Genomic DNA, 19,615 nt, shown 5'->3' on the forward strand with positions numbered 1-19,615 from the left:
GTGCACATGGTCTTCGTCAAACTTTCCCTTTTATAGCCCGCTTACAAAACTATTCCCTGATATGCGTTCCAAAATCCGATGCTATTGTACAATAATTGTAATTATTTGAAAGACAATTGAAACATTACGAAGGCCTGATAAAACTATTCCACGCTCCACGCTCGTAATAACAGTGTCCATTTGGATTTTCTTCTGTCTACAGCTTCCTTTTTGTTTTTCGATATTAAGATACATATGGTAAAATATTTAACGTAAAGTGTTGCAATTTTTTTTCTATTTAGTATAATACTCAATTCTACTTAATACTTTTCATTCTCCGTAAAAATCATTTTTCTTAAGAACTGAATGCTTTATACAAAATATTTATACTAAAATTTCACTGAATTTCTTCAGAAGGAATAGCCCATCTTCCGAAGTTATATACATAATAGCAAGAAAACTTAATCATATTAACGAATATTATCAATTGAATACCTGTGCAGTATTTATATTCTATTTTCAGTTGAGCAATTTACTATTAGTGCATGGATAGGAATTCTTTTATTACATTGAATATAATCTTGAAAGACCAATAATATCAGTACGCTAAGTGTTTTCCATTTTTCCTTTTTAATAAATTATTTAATAATCTAAAACATTTTATCCATATATTACATGCTTTTTGCTTTGACTATTAATTAACAGATATTGAGATAAAGTTAATCAATTTAGAAATATCCTTTTGTCATTTAAGGAATCGCACAGAATTTTCTCTGAAAACTAACGAACAAACTGTCTGCTTAGTTGTCATCTAAGCTGATTTATGATATAATTAAACGACACTTTAGAAATACTGCCGAACCTCGACAACTCGAATTTCAAGGGAAAGGAAAAACTTCGATAAAAGTGGTTTAACAAGCAAAAATCTACTTATAAAAAGTCTGTGATAGCCAATTTTAAACAATATAGAGGTACGCCGTAAGTTCTCCAATATTTTAAGGCAAAGGAAAGATAGTGTTTAATTTTATTTCGACTTGCAAAAGTTTTAACACTGGAACGGAAAGATAAAAAACTGGCATAGATTCTATTTCTAACATGTACAAACATTACGTATTATAGAAGAAGAAGAAGAAGATACACGCATAATTTAATCATCCGAAAGTAAAAGTTTGATGAATTGTTGAAAACAAAATTGACAATGGATTCAACACAATTTCGCGGTGTATTTATGGGGACGTACCGAGTGTGTAATAGGTCCAAGGGATATAGAGTAGGACGTAACTCAGCATCAGAGTTGGCCGGCAAAGCCGTAGCCAAAGCCGAAGCTAGCTTCTCCGCCGTTCGTGTATTTCAGTAATCCCGAGCAACACAAACTCACCGAATACCCCTATAGATATTCCATACGGAGTTGCGCCCCAGCCGTTCCTCTTGCCAGTTACTTTGAGGTCGAACAGCCCGAACTCCACCCCTTCCGACGATTCGCGTCGTTCTCATGTCCGCTCAGATGCGATACCATCTTAATCGTACTAATTCGCGCCCACCCATCACCCACTGACACCCGCTGTACACCGAACTCGGTGAATTCACTTTCCGGGGCTTATGTTACCAGTGTACAATTACATTTCATATAATAGAGCTCCTCTTTAATCAAAAATCTACTGATTTATTTCCTTTTTAAATATAACAATATCGAATACATTTTTCTTCTAATCCTCCCTGTACCTTTAGTCGATCAAGCAGCCGCTTTCATTTTCTTATATCATTTTTAATATATAATTTTCGATTTATTCATTGCTAAGCTAATTGGTTATGAAATAATTGCCTTCGTTGATGTTCAATCCAATATATGCAACGTAACATTACGTTATGCGAATAGTATGTAGCTAAATGTGCAACGTTTTAAGAAATTGTCCATTTTTTCGAAAAATTGTTATTTTAATTTTATAACTTACATTTGAAATATATTCTTCTTCTTTACTTAGTATTAGTAGATATTTAAGCAATTGTATGCAATAAATTAAGGTATTTTACCGTATTGCAACTTGCTAACAGATCTTTTTGTTTCTAAACTAATATTTTAGAAACAGGATTTGAATTTCTTTTTTCTATCCTAATTTGACAGAACTTAACAAAAGTCGTTCAAAATTAAATCTTCTAATTATCTACGTACTTACCATGTATAACTTTGAAAGGTTCAAAATTTCAAATGAAGTGGAATTTTTTTCTGCACAAATTCTCAGACCTCCAAAATGTACCGACAACAATCTTCACATGGGTCTGACATAATTCCTATTATCCCATCATTGGAAAATCATCCGTTGAAATAAGTCAAGCGAGTAGTATTGACATACCACGATAGCTGATGATCGAATGCAGTACACTACTAGCTACAGAGACGAATCTTCGGAGCAACATTTTTATTATCGGTTATTTTAACACATAATTTGAATAACATAACGTATTGCGAAACTGAGCTTGACTTCGAATTCCAAGGTTAAATATATTTTATTTTTCTTAAAACGAATCTATAAAAAGTTTCCCAGTTATGAAAGTCCAATACGTTCTCATCGACATCAACGATCTTCCAACTTTCTACTCGATTAACTCAATCTCGTTGAGCTTTCTCCTCACAATTATATTAATACCTCACAATTAGTTGACTATATGTATAGTCTCGCGGTGTTTGTAAGTATAATAGTTACTTCCAAAACTGTTTCAATTTCAAACAAGTATCCAACCCGTGGATTAAAGAAATATCTGCAGAGATTGAAAGAGAAAAGGAAACGAATTTCTTCCACTCGATGAATTGTATCAAGAAGAAGATCGTGGATAGATTAATTATTCTTCGGTGCAAGAAAATCCGAATCACTTGTTATGCAGTTAGCGCAGCTACCACGATATTCTCTGCATAATAATTATTACTAATATGCATTTTATAAAGAGCTTTCTTATCTGTTTCTGACTGCAATATGGAATTATGCTGAATTCTGAATGAGCTGAGTATCGTCTCAGAATCCATCGAGTACTATACCCATCCATAAAACAGATGCGTAATTCATTGAAGATTTTAATAGACACTAAGAAATAATCAAGAATTCATTATTTGTTGAATATTCTCAAATTAAGTAAAAGCGCGATTTAATTTTGAAATTTAAAACTTGGAACGCAACAACAAAACAGCAATAACAAAATATACTAAGAATATTTTGAATTTAAATTTTTAGGTGAAACAGTGTGAGAAATATTGTTAGCGAGTTGTAGTAAGTTCTTGGATTCCAGGTTCAACAAAATCCAAGGAATCAAGTATAATAATCTAAAAACTATAGCGAGAACTATTATACTTAGTATTTATGCAGGGATACAAACATACTTTATGGATACAAAAGGTTAGAACAGTTGGAATTTTGGAATTATGATTAAGATATTTGTGGTAGGATGAGCCTTAAGGAGTTTACATTAATATGAAAAAAGTTCGAGAGTGGATATCTATCTTGTCTGATTGTTCAAAACGTAGTAAAACCTATTCCGTCAACTTTATTGTAGGATAGTGGATCTATAAATAAACTCGACACACTATTTGTTGAGTAACAATATTTGATACACCTAAAATACAATGATGATTACGTTATAAACGTAATAACGGATGAAGGAAAAAGTTGACCACGTACGTGGCGACGCGTATGGATGGTATTGCCATGTATTAGCAATTATAAATATCTATCGGTTCAAATTTATGTTAATATTTCTATTTTTGTTTCTTATATACTACACCAACACAACGAGCTCAACTGCCAAACCTGATGCAACTGGCAATAGTCATTTAACACACGGTACGCGACGCATGTAGACGGAGAACAAAAAAGAAACCAAACGAACAACTATACTAGTCATCCGTGGATTGCATAGATGTTTCTCCTTAACAATTTGTAATTATCATGCATATTTCTTAAATTCCCAACAAATATGTAAACCTTTCTTGCCTTGAAGCTAGTTGCACGAGACTTTCATCGACATGAAATAGGCAAATCTCTCTATTTGTTTTAGGCAAAACCCGTAATAATATAGTTAGACAGCTCTCATTATGTATCTTACCATTATTTCTTTCTCATGTTCGTTGGAAATTTTATTCCAGGATCATAATTCAGTGACAATTAACAAATTATTTATACATATCTTTCAGGTTACAGTAAGCTGTTACGTGTACTGATATATCTTTTGTATTCTTAATAGTTTATCTTACTTTATATACGTAAAATATATAAAATTCATTAGGCAATTTATTAAGAATACTTATCTTAGCAATAATAAAATTAAAGCAAATTAATAATATATAATGTATTATAATGTATTATTGAAATATTAATTAATAATTATTGATGGCTACATAATTATTAATAATAGTAAAATACAAAGAATTGCACATCTGGCAACTTATTTTGTTATTCGTAACGATATAAACAGACTGGCCATCGACTAACAATAAAGTATCAGAAATATAAGAATATCGGGAATATTTCACGATCAAATAAAGTTTATATAATGTCAATTAGAATCTTTAATAAAGTTCGTTCCTTTAGCTAAATATTAAGAAGGGAAGAATTTTACCATTTGGAAACCGATTTATATAAAATATACCAAAAAATTCAAAAAGAAAACGATTCGGACATGACTTTATTTTTACTGTAACAGGTTTGCAATGAATTTTAACGAAAATATGGAATTCTAAAATTTTACAATTCGTCAGTACTATTTGAATAACGCAATAAATATTTTCAGTAGCATACACGGTATTTCATGCAAAGATACCTTTAAAATAATTAGAGATGCAAAAATTTTATAGGAAAATTAAATTGTGTTATGTACGGTTTCTGCATCAATTTCATCCATTTTTGCGTATTAATCGATCGCAAAGTGCGATTGCATTCTTTCTTTTATTCTGCGTGGAAAAATATTCGAGTTGAAAAATTAATAGATCAATTAAATTTTTACTTTCTTAGTAATACACATCAGTTAAACAGATAATTTTTAAGTTATAAAATATATTTTCAACAAATGTTTGCCATATCGTATTGTAAACTTACTTCCGTTTAAACCTTAATATTAATTATTATGTCATTCATTTGTTTTTCAGTTATTTTCACAATTTCCAGAACATTACTTTTCTATTTATTGTTTAAACATTTTTCATTGCTCCTGAATTCGATAATAATAGAAGTATTTTATTATAATCATCTTAATTCCATGATTTTATGTTTTCCGTAGATATATCTCCTTATTAGATATAGTTCGTATCTACTCTTGCAAATAATGGAATATTCAAATAAATCGAAGTCAACAATTTTTAGTAACTGGATCCGTAATAAATGTATAAAAATCATATTTGTTTCTATTTAACGATATTATATACTTTTTAAAGCATCAGAGTATAACCAATTTATATGGTCCGTTTAAAAAAGAGACGTTTATAACAAAAAATTAATAGCTCAAAGAGCGTTGTACTATACATTTATTTAAACCTGCGTTAAATGTTTAATGACACTTGGTATTTTTTCTACAAAATATATGTAACAAAAAGTAAGGGGTTGAATTCATAACAAATACCTATCGACAGTAGTGGCTGATATATCGAAAGGAATTAGAAGCTTTCCAGTTAAGTGAACGTGCAATCTAGTATAAAGTTAATTATGAAAGATTTAATAGGTAACGTAGCTGTTATAATTGAATCATTAAATGTTACATAAAGTGTTTTCCAATAGTTATTTTTTCCAAAACCTCTGCCGATATCACTTTAGTTTTGTTCATCAAAGCTAACCATATAGAATGCAACAAATTTTTTAATAATTTAATTTTCTAATAAATTTAGTAAATAATTTCCAATTAATCTGTAATTATAACACTTCGCGTGGCGCACGATAACAATAATTCGGAATTATATATTATATATTGCTCGATCGCATTTAATTTGTATTGTATATTCAATGGAACATCAAAAGCAAAAATGAAAGTTTCTTATAAAATAATATAATGCAACATGGTAAAAGAATGAAATGTCACTAGAGAATATAACATTGTAAATGAGCAGAAAAGGGAAATGTTAAACATCTATAGGGACTCGTTTGGAATTTCATCCCTCTTTAATTTATCAGAGTTACGTAAACTCACATCGTACACATGCTAGATCGAAGGAAAAGAGGATGTGCACGATCGAATAACTAGCTGTTGTATTGGCTGACTGAATAACCGCGAGCTACCTGTCAGAGCCAGATATCGACGTCGACCGATAGGAAGCCAGCAAAGTACCTACGAAGCAGTTGAGCGAAAATGTTTCTGTTTTTCTTTAGTTCCATCAAATTTATCAAACGACCTGCATTCGTGTGACCGCGGTGACTACGGCGTAGTCGATAAATGGTTTATAGATGACTGGAGACGGAACTTATATCCCGACTGTACATGGTTCGAAGGACCAATCTTGCCTCAATTTGTTACTACTGCGTATCATGTATTTGACAGCCACAATAAACTCCTGTTACCTTTTTCCCTTCCCCCTTTATTTAGAGTTAATTGAGAAACCAATATAGATACGCGTACACAATATAATTTGGATAAATATTAAATATTTTTTAAGTTCTTTTACATCAATAAAGATATTCTTTTAAATAGTTTAGTCATTTTTTTTGTAGACTCTATAACTAATAATAACGAATTATAAGAACCACTTTTGAAAGTGACACTTCATTCTTAACACGTTGACGCACATTTTTGACTTTACGATCGCCCTCAGAAATACTTTTTTTTTCGATTGTTTATGACTGCCAGATGAAATCGGATGTAAGTTGTATATTTGGAAGTGAAAATTATCACATTTGGCCACAGTTTTTCCCAAGAAACTTTCGACGGCTATAATCGTTATTTGCTCAAAAAAACAACTAATATGCTGTCTGGCATGCTATCATTTTTTTTCTAGATGTGTTACTCAATAATTAACAAGTGTATGTTAATATAATATAATTAATTACACTTCGTACTAACGCTGTTCTTTTTTTATTGATTAAAATATACACGACGGCTATAGCTGTCATTTGCCTACATGTCGCCAAGGATCGGGCGGCTATAGACGTCATTTGCGTCAACGTGTTAATCGCCCCCTTGCGTTAAATTGAACTGCTTCATTATTTGTACACATGTGTTTGCCCATTCGTACTTTATAAATAATTTCATCGTACAGTATAAGCTATTACTATGAACATTTAAAAGAAAATGTTATATCATTTTAGTGTGGAACAGAATGAACGATAAGAGGCAACAGACTGAGACTACGAGATATACAATACATACAATTAATGTTGTGGGATAATTGGGACGTGGTTAACCAATCACCACACAGAGTTTGTTGTTTTCTTTTCTTTATTAGGTTCGCTTTCGAGCTCGTGCTCTCGGCTCGCGTCGTCGTCGTCGTCAACTGTGTCTTTCTCTGCTTGCATTCCCACCACGTAGGATTCTTTTGGCCTACGCGGTTTATGATATCCGTCGCGCCCTAAGTGTCGCGCGTAGGGCTAAGTACCCCGACCGAGACTTTTCGATGTGCGAAATGAGACAACGGTTTCGGTCGGGGTTCGTCGTTGTCAAGTGGTGACTGGCGCCACAATGTTAATATACAAAACGTTAAAATGAGCAAATGAAAAAAATATAGAAATTAATTGCATTGAATAATGTCTAATTGCACATTTATTTATATATAATAACAATCGATGCATTTCGATACTCTCTATAAAAAGGTATTGGCATATTTATATCAAACAATTATATTGCGTAAAATATTTTAATTTCAATACTGAGGCATAGTATCTTTTGCAAAAAATGATAAAGAATAATAGGATAAATTCGACTGAATCGAATTACGCATCTTCTTCAAAGATTCTTGAATTAAGAACTGAAAAGTTTCTTCACAGCCTTTAGTATGAAATACATAATACGAATGATATAATATATGTATATCACAAATAAATAGAAAAGTTCACTCAGCTTTACTTTTTCTTCACTATATTTTTAACATTTTTTCATAAATTCAAAATTGCCATATAGTTTTTGTGAGAAGACTGCAAGAAATTTTTTACGCAAAGTCCTTTCTTTCTCTTAATAATATTATTATATTAGTTTCAATTTCTAGGATTGTAGAAATACAATTTCCAACACTTAAATTATTTAATTTTCGACAGAAGGCAAAATGTTCTAAAACGCTATTATCATTCTATCGCATGTATTTAATTATTCATAACAATAGTTTATAGTTTAGAATAATATTGTGGGCAAACCAAAAGTGCATAAATGTAATGCGTACAAACGATAAAATGTTACAATTTGTAGGGTGCCCTTTCCTTTTGTCACTATCGTCGCTATTGCGTCACTATTGTCACTATTGTCGCTATCGTCTGTTTACAGAAAAATATCAAAGTACTATCTCCGAGTTTGATCAAACTTAAATCATATTAAAGTACAGATTCTATAGGGTTTAACAATAGCAAGATGTTTGCGAATGCTTATCTTTGGTAATATTAAGTATTCCTTCAAAGAATGCTACGGTTAAAATGAATTGATTAATCTTCGTTTTTTATTTGTTAAAACAGGTAATCTTCAAATGTGGTTGGTGTAAATAAATCGATAAATAAATGTGAAATCGTTATGTACAGAGTGTTACAATTTAACACTCTATACTATATTTAATAGCATCAGCATCAAACAGATGAAAATTATAACAATAACAATAACGTCTTTCGTGCGACTCACGCACAAAAATGGCAAGAATCACAATTAAAGTAAATAAAAAAGTGTGAAATTTGATAGTTGTAACATGCATCTAACTTTTGCGTTAATCGTAGTTGTGTGCGTCTCTCTCTCTCTCCCTCTCTCTCTCTCTTCCTCTCTCTCTCTCCCCCCCCCCCTCTCTCTCTCTCTCTCTCTCTCTCTCTCTCTCTCTCTCTCTCTCACTTTATTCTTATATTGTTATGTTAAAATAGTTAAATACTTTTTTATTGATTTCACATATTATTAATTGGGTTCAGATTCGTAGATTGCGATGGCCAATTTAAATCCTTATCTTATATACCATATTTCGATAAATATGTTTCACAATGAAGAAAGAGTAAAGTGCTATTTACCTGCGATAACAAGGCAAACGGCAGAAACAGCTATATTTCAATATAATATAATGACAAAAATAGCATAAATTAGACAATTCAGTTTATAATTGTTGTATAAATTCACATGCCTTGTTTAGCATACACGTGCGTCTACGTTCATGCATGAACATTGTTCCGGAAACGACTATTCTGAATGCTTTATTTAGAATTGGTTACATTTACATTTTCGCATTCCAGCTTCTCTCTGTGTGCTTGTTTAATGGTAAACGTAATTAATTGATCACGTGTAGGCAGCTGGTCGTATTCTAGAAACACGTCCCAATGTTGAGTAGGCTATTTTATGTTCGTGTAACCAATGTTCGTGGACTCGTAGAGATATCGTATATGATTTTAAGAGTTTCAACTAATTATTTCAAATATACCTGAAAATCAATTTACCCTGGTTATGATGAAGTGATTAAGTACAAAGTGTACTTAACAATTTTATTTATAGGCATTCACTGATGCAATTATTCTAGCCATCACTTCATGAAGAGAATGTTTTAGTAAATAAAGTTTTGTGTATCATTGGTAGTGTGTGTCAATGTCATGCAAACATAGAAATCTCAACTAGTGGCAGTTTCAAGTTTTTTTATTTCAACGGCATGAAAGTATTAGCTACTTTTCGAATTAGAGTGGAACCTCGATAACTCGAAAACCTCTATCAAACAATTAATTCCATTTCGATAGCGATTCTACTTTAACTTTAACCTTAAAGTCGGAAAGGGAAATAAAGGAAGGTAATTTGTTGTATTCATTCTTCAAATTGACGCCGAAGTTTTTTCCTACTGTCCCAGTGGTCGTTACATTTAGGCGTATATATTTACATATTTAGATAACTGTTTCTTAGTATTATCTGTAAGGATAATAAATTAACTGTAGGAATTAATAAATCTGTCGTCTGGCATTTAGTTAAATATGATGTCGGATGTACAAGATAGAATGCTCAGCTATAGCTGCTGTTAAACCTCTTTTAGGTTGATCGGTTATGTATATATAAATTTATGTTGATATTGTAAGTTATGTACAATTCCAACGTAACAAATCCAACGACGGGTTTTTTAGTTTATAAAAATATTATGAATTGAAGGGAAGTAGTGAGAGAAAATAACCAATGCTTTTGCAAGCGAAACCGTGGAAAAATTTCTTAACGATTAGATTTTTTAACGAAGAAAATGATAGATTGCGACGAAAAAATTGCTATTGATATTGTTAAAATGTTTGTTGATAATATTATTATAAGGTCCTGCGAACAAAGGTGACCATAAATAACCACACCCACTACTGGTATTGTATTGCAACGGATTTATTAATGATTTTCCCGTACACGCATGCACACGCTTGCACACGCCTGCACACGTATTCAAACTGGTTCACATCGCAACGGTTCTCAAAAACATCCACTGAAAACTGACTAATGGCCTCAGCTCACAGCATATTCATATACCAAACTGACAAAACGCACGTTCGAGTCGTACGCTGCAGATGGAAATTTTTCTGAACAACCCGCACTTATGACAAAACGTAACAATTATTGCATTCGTTACAATAAGATTCTTGAGATTCCTGAAAGTATCGTTAATAAATAATAATATTAATAACGACCTTTTCAAATCTGAATCGGCCAATTTATTAATCAGATTTAAGTTAATTCCCATTTACATTATAGAACAGAATTATTACAATTCCTTAATAGGGGATATTGTTCTTACACTTTGAAATATTCTGATAATTTTTAAAAGATTCTCCGATATATTCTTTTCGTAAACATTTTCTTCAAAAAATATATATCAACATATACAGTACACGACATATGCAATCAGTTTTTTTTCCGTCTATCTTGTCATTTTAAATATAAAATGAATATTCTGTAAGATGCTAACACTACACATATTTCCACTTGTCATGTATCGATTACTTGTAATAGTATTTAAGGAAACCAGCATATGTTTCCAAGAGGCAAATTCTACGGTAAAGAAAGATTTTCTAAAATAACTTCTTATGTAACATTAATCGTTAGAATGTAAAAGATAGAAAAGTATAGAATTAGCTGTACGAAGTACAGTATTAATAAAGTGTAAATTAAGTTAATTTAAAATAACACGAAATTTAGCATTAGCTATATGAAATGTAAATGTAGTAAATGTACGTAAATATACGTAACGAAAATAGAAGTGTTAACAAAGAGTTAAAGCGTTGAATGAAAAAATTCTCAGTGTTCATCAATATTGCTCGTATTGTTAAAAGAAACATCTTGTAGATACTGTGGTCGGAATCGAAGTTATGGAATTTTAACGTCAATTTCTAAGAAAGTAGCGCATTTATCACTCGTAATTCAATTCAGATTTTTATGCCCCCGATGAATAGAATGTTATACAACAATAAAATTAGTGGATCTTGAAGTTCATGATCAAATTTAATTTTTTAAAGAATCTGTATCGTATCACGCTACACTGGTCACAGCATATTATTTTGAAACAACTTATACAACGAAGATTTGTATTTATCTGTATAGAGAGTATTAACATTTTAACACACCCATCGTTCATTTCTTCTACTGCTAATTTATATCCACTAGAATTATCAAAATTATAATAATCTTATTAATTAAAAAAATCTTTTACTATTTCTGCATTAAATTTTTTTTTATACAAATCGAGGTGAAACTCTTCTGGTTGTCCTGAAAGTAAAGCTGAACAAATTCTTTAAATGTTTCTTTATTTTAATCCATAGTAGAATATATGGATTATTAAAAATAAGTCTTAAATCAATGCATTTTTTCCTTATTTGTTATTATGTCATTTGATGTATACTATTGCGTTTTCTTTATTTAATATATTAATTATAATAATATTAATATATTAAATACCCTTTTCTAATTCTTGATCTGATATCAACTGCTTAATACTTCTAACGAGATATGCTGGTCATCTAACACCAACTATTTGACTCTCCACATGAAATATTAATTAGCTAAGTTACCACCCTGTTCCAAAGCATCTATGCTCAGTAAGCATTTATGTGGTTCGGAAAATGAGTCTTCCATCACTGGTAGACCACGATCCGTCCACCTCTCGAATACATAGTTGGCCATATCTGCACTAATCTAACACCTTGTAAATATGATATCTTGTGCATTCCAGTACATTTACATCATCGATAACTGTAAAAGCATATTAATATTCAAAGCTATTGAAAGTTAGTTTTAACTAATACAGTCAGCATATGGTCATACCTTGATCGAAAAATGTTTGCGCGATATGAAACTAATAATTCGGTCGAGAGCGACATCTTAATTTAATTTTTGCTACTGTAAGAAGTATATAAAACATTTATTTGGAAGAGAGAGCTGACGTCGAAGCGGTCGAGAATGATAGACACTAAGGAGGTAAGGAGAAGTGAGAGAAGGGGACCACCCAGGTTAAAAACAACCAAATAGTTTCGATTGTAGCTTACAAGCTTAGCTTAGGAAATCGTGCGAGTAAATTTTATTCCCACACGCTTCATTATATTACACTGCATCATGCATTCTATATTATGTTCACGTATCTGATACCTATTATTATAATTTTTTAGTTTCCAAAGTGAGAATATTTGTGTTTTTCAATTTTTCTCTCGATCTTCGACTGGAGTGTCGCAACGTACGCTTACATACGATCCGCCATGAATTCCAAGGAATATTAAGCTCACATTTCACAGCTTACCATTTGTTTATAATTTATATAAGCAGAAATTTAGTTCAAATAAGAGCTATGCTCGCAACTGCACATGCGAGGTTGTAATGATACGCTTGTGATTATTGGGGAATCTTTTAAGTTCTAGCGGCCGTAATATGGTAACAGACATTCCTTATAGCTTCACATATGCCTTCACATGTGCACTCGGTTTTCATTCGAAGAATTTGTGGTACACGAAATGGACAACTAATAATGACACATAACCTCACATCATGGGACACTTGGAAAAATTCACGGTAGTAGTAGTAGTAGTAGTAGTAGTAGTAGTAGTAGTAGTAATCTTTTTACCATTATAATTTTTGAAGAATATGCTTTTGATCAAAGTATGGAACGTTTTCTTACTCGGTGTCTTAATAATAATGAAGTCGTGTCAATATTGTTGTTACGTTGTAACAATGTGGACGAGCCAAAAAATTCATAAACCGTTTAGAGTTTCAAACATTGTAAATAGAATTTAATATTCTAAGAAACGTTGAGTTGTACCGTAAGAACGATAGATTTATAAAACCATCGACCATCGGATATCTTGTACGACCTCTTTACGACAAGTTCTTTATTTACGGCTTAAGCAATTTTCAGTTTTAATTTTATTCCGTTCTGTATGTTCTAGAAATGTCAAGACGAACTCCATAAAGTTATTGCCTGTCACGGTTGAGGATTAGGATACGCGAAATTTCCGTGCGCGTCCTACGAGTGACTGTTAATTTGGAGGCATTTTAGCCACTTGTTAACAATTTTACATATCCAATCGATTTTTTCCTCTGCTTTCCTCACCGAAATTGTTAACATTGCGACAAACGAATCGGTTTATCCTAACCGAATAAGATACACCCATAAGATACTTCATGTTTTATGTTTTAGAATCACACAGAACATTAGAACAAACACTCCCAATGCACGTTTCTCACATTCAACCTTCAAAACACAAAGTATAGTTCGTTTCTGCACATAATATTAGAGTACCACCTGAAATATTCAGACGCTATTAAGTTATCGCTTGAATCGCATTAGAAAATAATTAACGATTTTAAGGGTTTTTTTCATATTTACAGTATTGTTCGCTTCGTATGTGTTCAGTGTTCCCAATAGATGTATAATATCCAACGTATAATTCTCATCTGGTTTATAGAGACATTTATAGAGGCAGTAGAAAGTCATGATTTACAATGCTCAATCGATAATTTTCAGACAAAGTATCGGAGTACTCACGAAATCAGCGGACGGTGACTGGGGCACGTACAACGGGCAGCCATAGCTTTTGATACGCTGTCGGTGCGTACATGAACCGCTAAAAATTCCATTTCCTCGTGAGAATTCATTGGGACCCCTAAACTCATTGGAAAGTAGCCCACTTACCACCGCTTTACCACGGCCACTTTTTACCATAAATCAATCACGTCTATCTGGCGTTCAGCTCTTCAGCCTTCAACTTTATCCTCTTTCCATTCTACACTCTTATTTCCCCTATCATTTGTCTTTCTTCTAACTTTTTACCCACCTCCTCTATGCACCGAACCCTCGCTGAAATGGTCTATCAACGGTATATTTAAGGTGTGCCTTCTATTATAAAGCTTCGAAGAAATCGATTTTTTTTAAACTTCCTCAAAGAATAATATTTTGAGGATACGTGTAAATTTCTTATACTAATGCATTTATCATTGTTGCGGCACATACATTTCCGCTTCATTCGACCGTAACATTAAAAAATGTTTAATTTTCTTTTAAACAATCACTTTGTGATGCCCGATTGTGCTCCAGTCTCTCGAAATTGAAAGCAGCTTTTGGGGTAGCGCGTAAATCGAAAAATGAACTTCGGCATATGATCGAATAGGAGAGTTGAAAGGAGCAATACGATTATACCATTGCGAGCAATAATGAAAGCTGGTGATTAGTAAATGATGAAAAACAACTTGATCTCTCGCCATAACGTTCGATTGATAAATTTTAAATTAAGAAGCAAGGCATATGTTCGCACGAAAAGAGTTTACATTAAGTGAATTATATACAAACAAAAACACTTTTGATATTAAAAATGAACAAAGAAGAAACGAAGAAAAACTTAGTCGCGCACATTGGGAAAGAGAAAAATTTTTTAAAATGTTAACACGCTTCTGAGATAAACGTTATAAATTTTAGCTGCTAAGAAAAACAAATTTTTTCCCGAGGAAAAATATCAGCAAAGCTTTCTTTAATAATAAAGAACTGTCCTATACATAGGCCTGAGAAAAACCTTTTTTTTCATGACCGTCATGATGTCTTAACAAGTACTTGACTCCAATTGATTCCAAATTTCATGTATACCTTCTTTATACGCCTGCTTTATACCGCCTACAATAAAATTACTTAAAAAATCCTCATCTTTTTTCATTCGTAACAGATAGGAATTCATCATGATTACATTCACCATAAGAATTCGTATCTAAAACCCACCACGTTTTTTAAATTAATGAAATTCATTACTTTTCAATTTTAGTTACGACTTCGTTGATCGGTGGAAAATTGTGAAAATTGCCATCGATCCTTCCTCTTGACTGGTACTAGTTATTGAAAATTCAGACTACAATAGACTGATTATACCAAAAGGGAAGAGAAGTCTATTGATGGATAATGAAGTATAATAGCATTTGATAGGTTCAAAAGTAACACTCATCCATCAACCATTCACTATTTTAGTTATCCAATATTCATTGGTCATTCTTTTATAAAGATTCATGGCGAAGATCTACACCTGCTGCAATCTCTCAATTCCACTTTGCAATTAAATACTTATTGATAGTTATGAATTTTATTTTGACTTTGTACAATGTTAAAGTGATGATTGCATTTCATTATTTTGTGCTTTAAATTTTAATCTTTCACTTTGAATTGGGTGCAAGAAATTTTTCTAAAAGAAAGTGTATTAAAATAATTTCATAATATCGTGTATAAACATGGCATTGTGCGTACAACATTCCGTTTGTTTCATGAGAAACATGTTTCAAATGTTACGTGTAAAGGGTCAAATTTTATTGGTTTTTTTTCTTTCTATGAGTATTAGCATGTATATTAACTTCTAAATTTTGCCGCAAAAATGATTCACCAAAAAGACTGTAGCAGAATTTACAGAGATTACAAGAAGTATTAAAAAAGAAAGAATTTTCGCATATTTTTTATTTTATGACGAAAACTACTAAATTATATTATTTCTATATCACCTTTTTGATCGTCCCACTGTAATTTCTTTCATAAAACGTTGCACAAATTTTTTAATAGTTTAAAGTTTTTAACTTTTCTTCACTGTATAACTCATTGTAATAAACCAATAGCATCTAAATTGTAATCATTACGTACAAATTCAGGCTTATGCAATTGGTGCTTTTAAGGCCAAAAGCAGAATTGCGCAAAATTAGAATCGAATTATTTCACCAATTATAATTATGAAGTAATTCAATTTCATTCTATCGTAACGCGAAATCCTAATCGTTTATTTAATTAAATTACAATGTAATTCGAATTTTATGTAGCTCGTTCATTTAAATTAAAATACAATATGTTTTTACAATTGAATTACCCTTGCAATGCATAATATAATTATGAATTAAGAGGAACAAGATCTGGAAAGAACGAAATTGAGAAAGAGGTCAAAGCAGTAAAATTGGGAAATAGTTAAAGTTGCGAAAAACCAAATAAAAATTTCACCCAGAAAAATATTAACAGTGATAAGAAATAAATTTCTTTATTTTAGATTCATTTTAAGTAAGAAATATAAATTTCAAAAAAGGAGACAAATACCTTCTTTACTTAACTTATAATATCTACAATAATTATCAAATAGGACTCGGATGAAAAATATTTTTAATTTCTCACTAATCTTTTATCAAGCCATACTATTTGATAGGCAGGCTGGATACAAAGTATAAACATATAAAATTGAGTTAGATATGACGAGAAACAAAGAATTCTCGGTAATTTTATTAAATTGCATTTCCATCATATTGTATTTCAAGTACATTAAATTTCAATTACAATGTAATTCAATTGCGATCGTAATAACAGCAATCATTATTGAAAGTAATTGATAGATCTCAGTGTAATGCAAATATAACATAATTTAATTACGATACTTGTAAAATATAATCTAATAAAATTACGTTATTCAATTAAAAAATAATTCACCTAGCACAACTCTGGGTATTTGTCAGAACAATTTCCTAATTCTATGAAGTACGTGGTTTTTGTTTACGTAGATTGTTCCACCACGGAATGCGAAAGTATCGTTTCAATACGAACCGAAGGACCTATGAGCGCCTGGACTGCATATAATACAATCGCCTAAGCCTGTACTAATCGACATTTCATAATTGAAAATTTCATTAGCTGGCGAGAAGAAAAGACAAACCTAGTCCTGTTTGCTTTCAGATTGCCAAGTAACGTGCCGAACTGTTATTGCAAGAGCGGTTCATTCTCATGGCAGGACGGAAACTCGCAGCCCTCTTCACGGCGGTTCTGCAGCTTTGCTTATGTAAGTGCGTTTTCCTTTCTCTCATTACTTTATTGCTAGTTTCTCTGAAATATTTACAATGATATCAGCAGATATCCCTTTTAAATATTGATCTTTTTAATTTAATCTGTCAATCGATAATCTATGATTTGGCATATTCGCTTGTTCCTTCCCATATTCGGTACGCGTAGGAATTAAACTACCCAACAAATTTACGGTATTCCATAAGTAAGATAATCTAATTAAAAAAAGGTGAAACAAAATTTACATAGACGAATGTATCAATTGAAAACGACTAAGTAGAGAAAATTTTATATGTATACAACATATTACGCGTATTAATGGTTTGACTCTTGATACTTATTTACTTACGACGGTGTGATAAACACGCAAAATTGTTAATCAGAATTTATAAATAATAGACAATTATCCATTTTGTCTTCCACATTAGAAATACGTTTCTTTAACATAGATTTATAAGTTTTTATTATGACAGTTACACACATTTGTATGTGTACGACCAGATGATTTAAGAATAACGTTCTCAATAACAGAAAGGTGAAGAGACATAAAATTCCCTGATTTCTCTAAACTTATCCTTATTGAATTTATGGCGGTCTCCTCCAACACTTGCCACTAGAGGGACAGCAGCACCCATAGTTTCCTACAATTGCATCTTTCCGTCTCCGTTTCTATGTATATACACAATTTCCTAACCCATCTCTAACGTCCTCGCGTTTTAAAGACAGAGTCTGCTAGGTAGCTTACCGACGAGTCCACTAGCAGGCCCAAGACGAAACGTTCTTCCCTGTCTGTTCTTCCTATGCAAAGCAATAAGCGCTTCAAATTTATGTCGATTTCGTTAAACTGGATATGTAACTTATGATAATATCACAAAAATTAATAAGTATACTCTTATTAATAATCATATAGTAGTTAATAAATATATAGCTTGTTTAAAAACATATATAATAAGGTAACAAGCAATTATAAATAACAGAAATTATCGGCGTTGCGAACAACTTATTTCGCGTATGCGCAACATAAAATCAGGAGAGTTCCGCCACTGTATACTGTGGCGTCGACCGGTTGGTTTGCGACGAATAAATGACACAATGCTAGTGTTCTGTAGTAGCTGATTATTTTCTTTTTTTTTTTCTTTGTATTAATATAATATCTATCAAGATTGGCGAACTGTCTATATTAAATATTTGTAAATTTTAACTAGACTAATTGAAAATTTGTGTTTTAGAAATCTATGATAAAAGGTATACAAAATAAGTGCATATTTTCATTTAAGACTTGTGGAATCATCAATTGCAATTTTACGGAATTTGGTGAAAAATGGTAAAATGATGGTCCCATATCATCATATCACCCGCGGATATTTAGTGTACCCTTGGAAGCACCCGTGAATTTCTTAGCTTCGACCCTAACAAGTGATAAATCCAAGAAGCGCCCCGATTTGAACAATGCAACAACGAAACTGTTGGAAATATTTGTCAATGTTTGGTTGGTAAGTATTATATGTATCCATAGCACCATTTGCTAATACCGTACGACAGTCTACCGCAAACATAGCGAAAATGAATAAAGGCAATACAATTAATTCTGCATTTTAAATATCTCCTTGCTTAGTTGCTCGGATGGAATATCGAGGACGACTTTTGTTAGTAGTTTTTAAAATGGTTGAGTGCCAAATCCAACTCTATATTTAAATAATATATTTAATTTGTTTAGTCGACCTTAGTTGGTTCTTGTAAAATTTGACACTGGTTGGTATGTATAGAAATGTATACTTATATACAATTTTGGAAAGAAGTAATGAGCCAATCCGCAGGTGACTCTTGATTTCGAGGTGATGGTAGACGCTACCTTGCCGTGGGTGTAGGGCCACGGGAAACAACCGTCACGGCAAGACTCGAGGTTATTCGGCCTAACGGGACCTTTAACCAGTTAAGTGCGTTCGACGTGTATACTCGTCGTGTAAAATAAAAAATTACCATTCATTATAAAAACTCGAAATCTCAATAAAATGTAATAAGAATATTATTTTGTGGTATGTTCCCTTTATATTACCAATACGACCGCTATGTATTTCATATGGAGGGGGGCTCGCGTATTAAAACTAATTACATACGTAACCTAACTAAATACATTCGTAAAATGTATAATAGTACTATTTGCCCTGCGTTTGACGTGCATACACGTCGTTGCTTGTTTTTAATTCCGCACCCTGTGGT

The 19,615-nt window shown here is 31.9% G+C and overlaps 1 protein-coding gene across 2 annotated transcripts in view; it reads left to right on the forward strand.

The window, feature by feature from the left end:
* Positions 1–19,615, forward strand: part of Dip-lambda (Dpr-interacting protein lambda) — a 255,538-nt gene that overhangs the window by 178,441 nt on the left and 57,482 nt on the right. For both annotated transcript variants that reach the window (XM_076909593.1, XM_076909591.1), the window contains exon 3: positions 17,291–17,393. In XM_076909593.1, coding sequence (XP_076765708.1) covers positions 17,339–17,393 — 55 coding nt within the window. In that variant the 5' untranslated portion in view covers positions 17,291–17,338. The remainder of the gene's footprint in view (positions 1–17,290; positions 17,394–19,615) is intronic.

This window comes from Xylocopa sonorina, chromosome 2 (genome assembly GCF_050948175.1).
Source record: "Xylocopa sonorina isolate GNS202 chromosome 2, iyXylSono1_principal, whole genome shotgun sequence".
NCBI classification, from domain to species: Eukaryota; Metazoa; Arthropoda; class Insecta; order Hymenoptera; family Apidae; genus Xylocopa; species Xylocopa sonorina.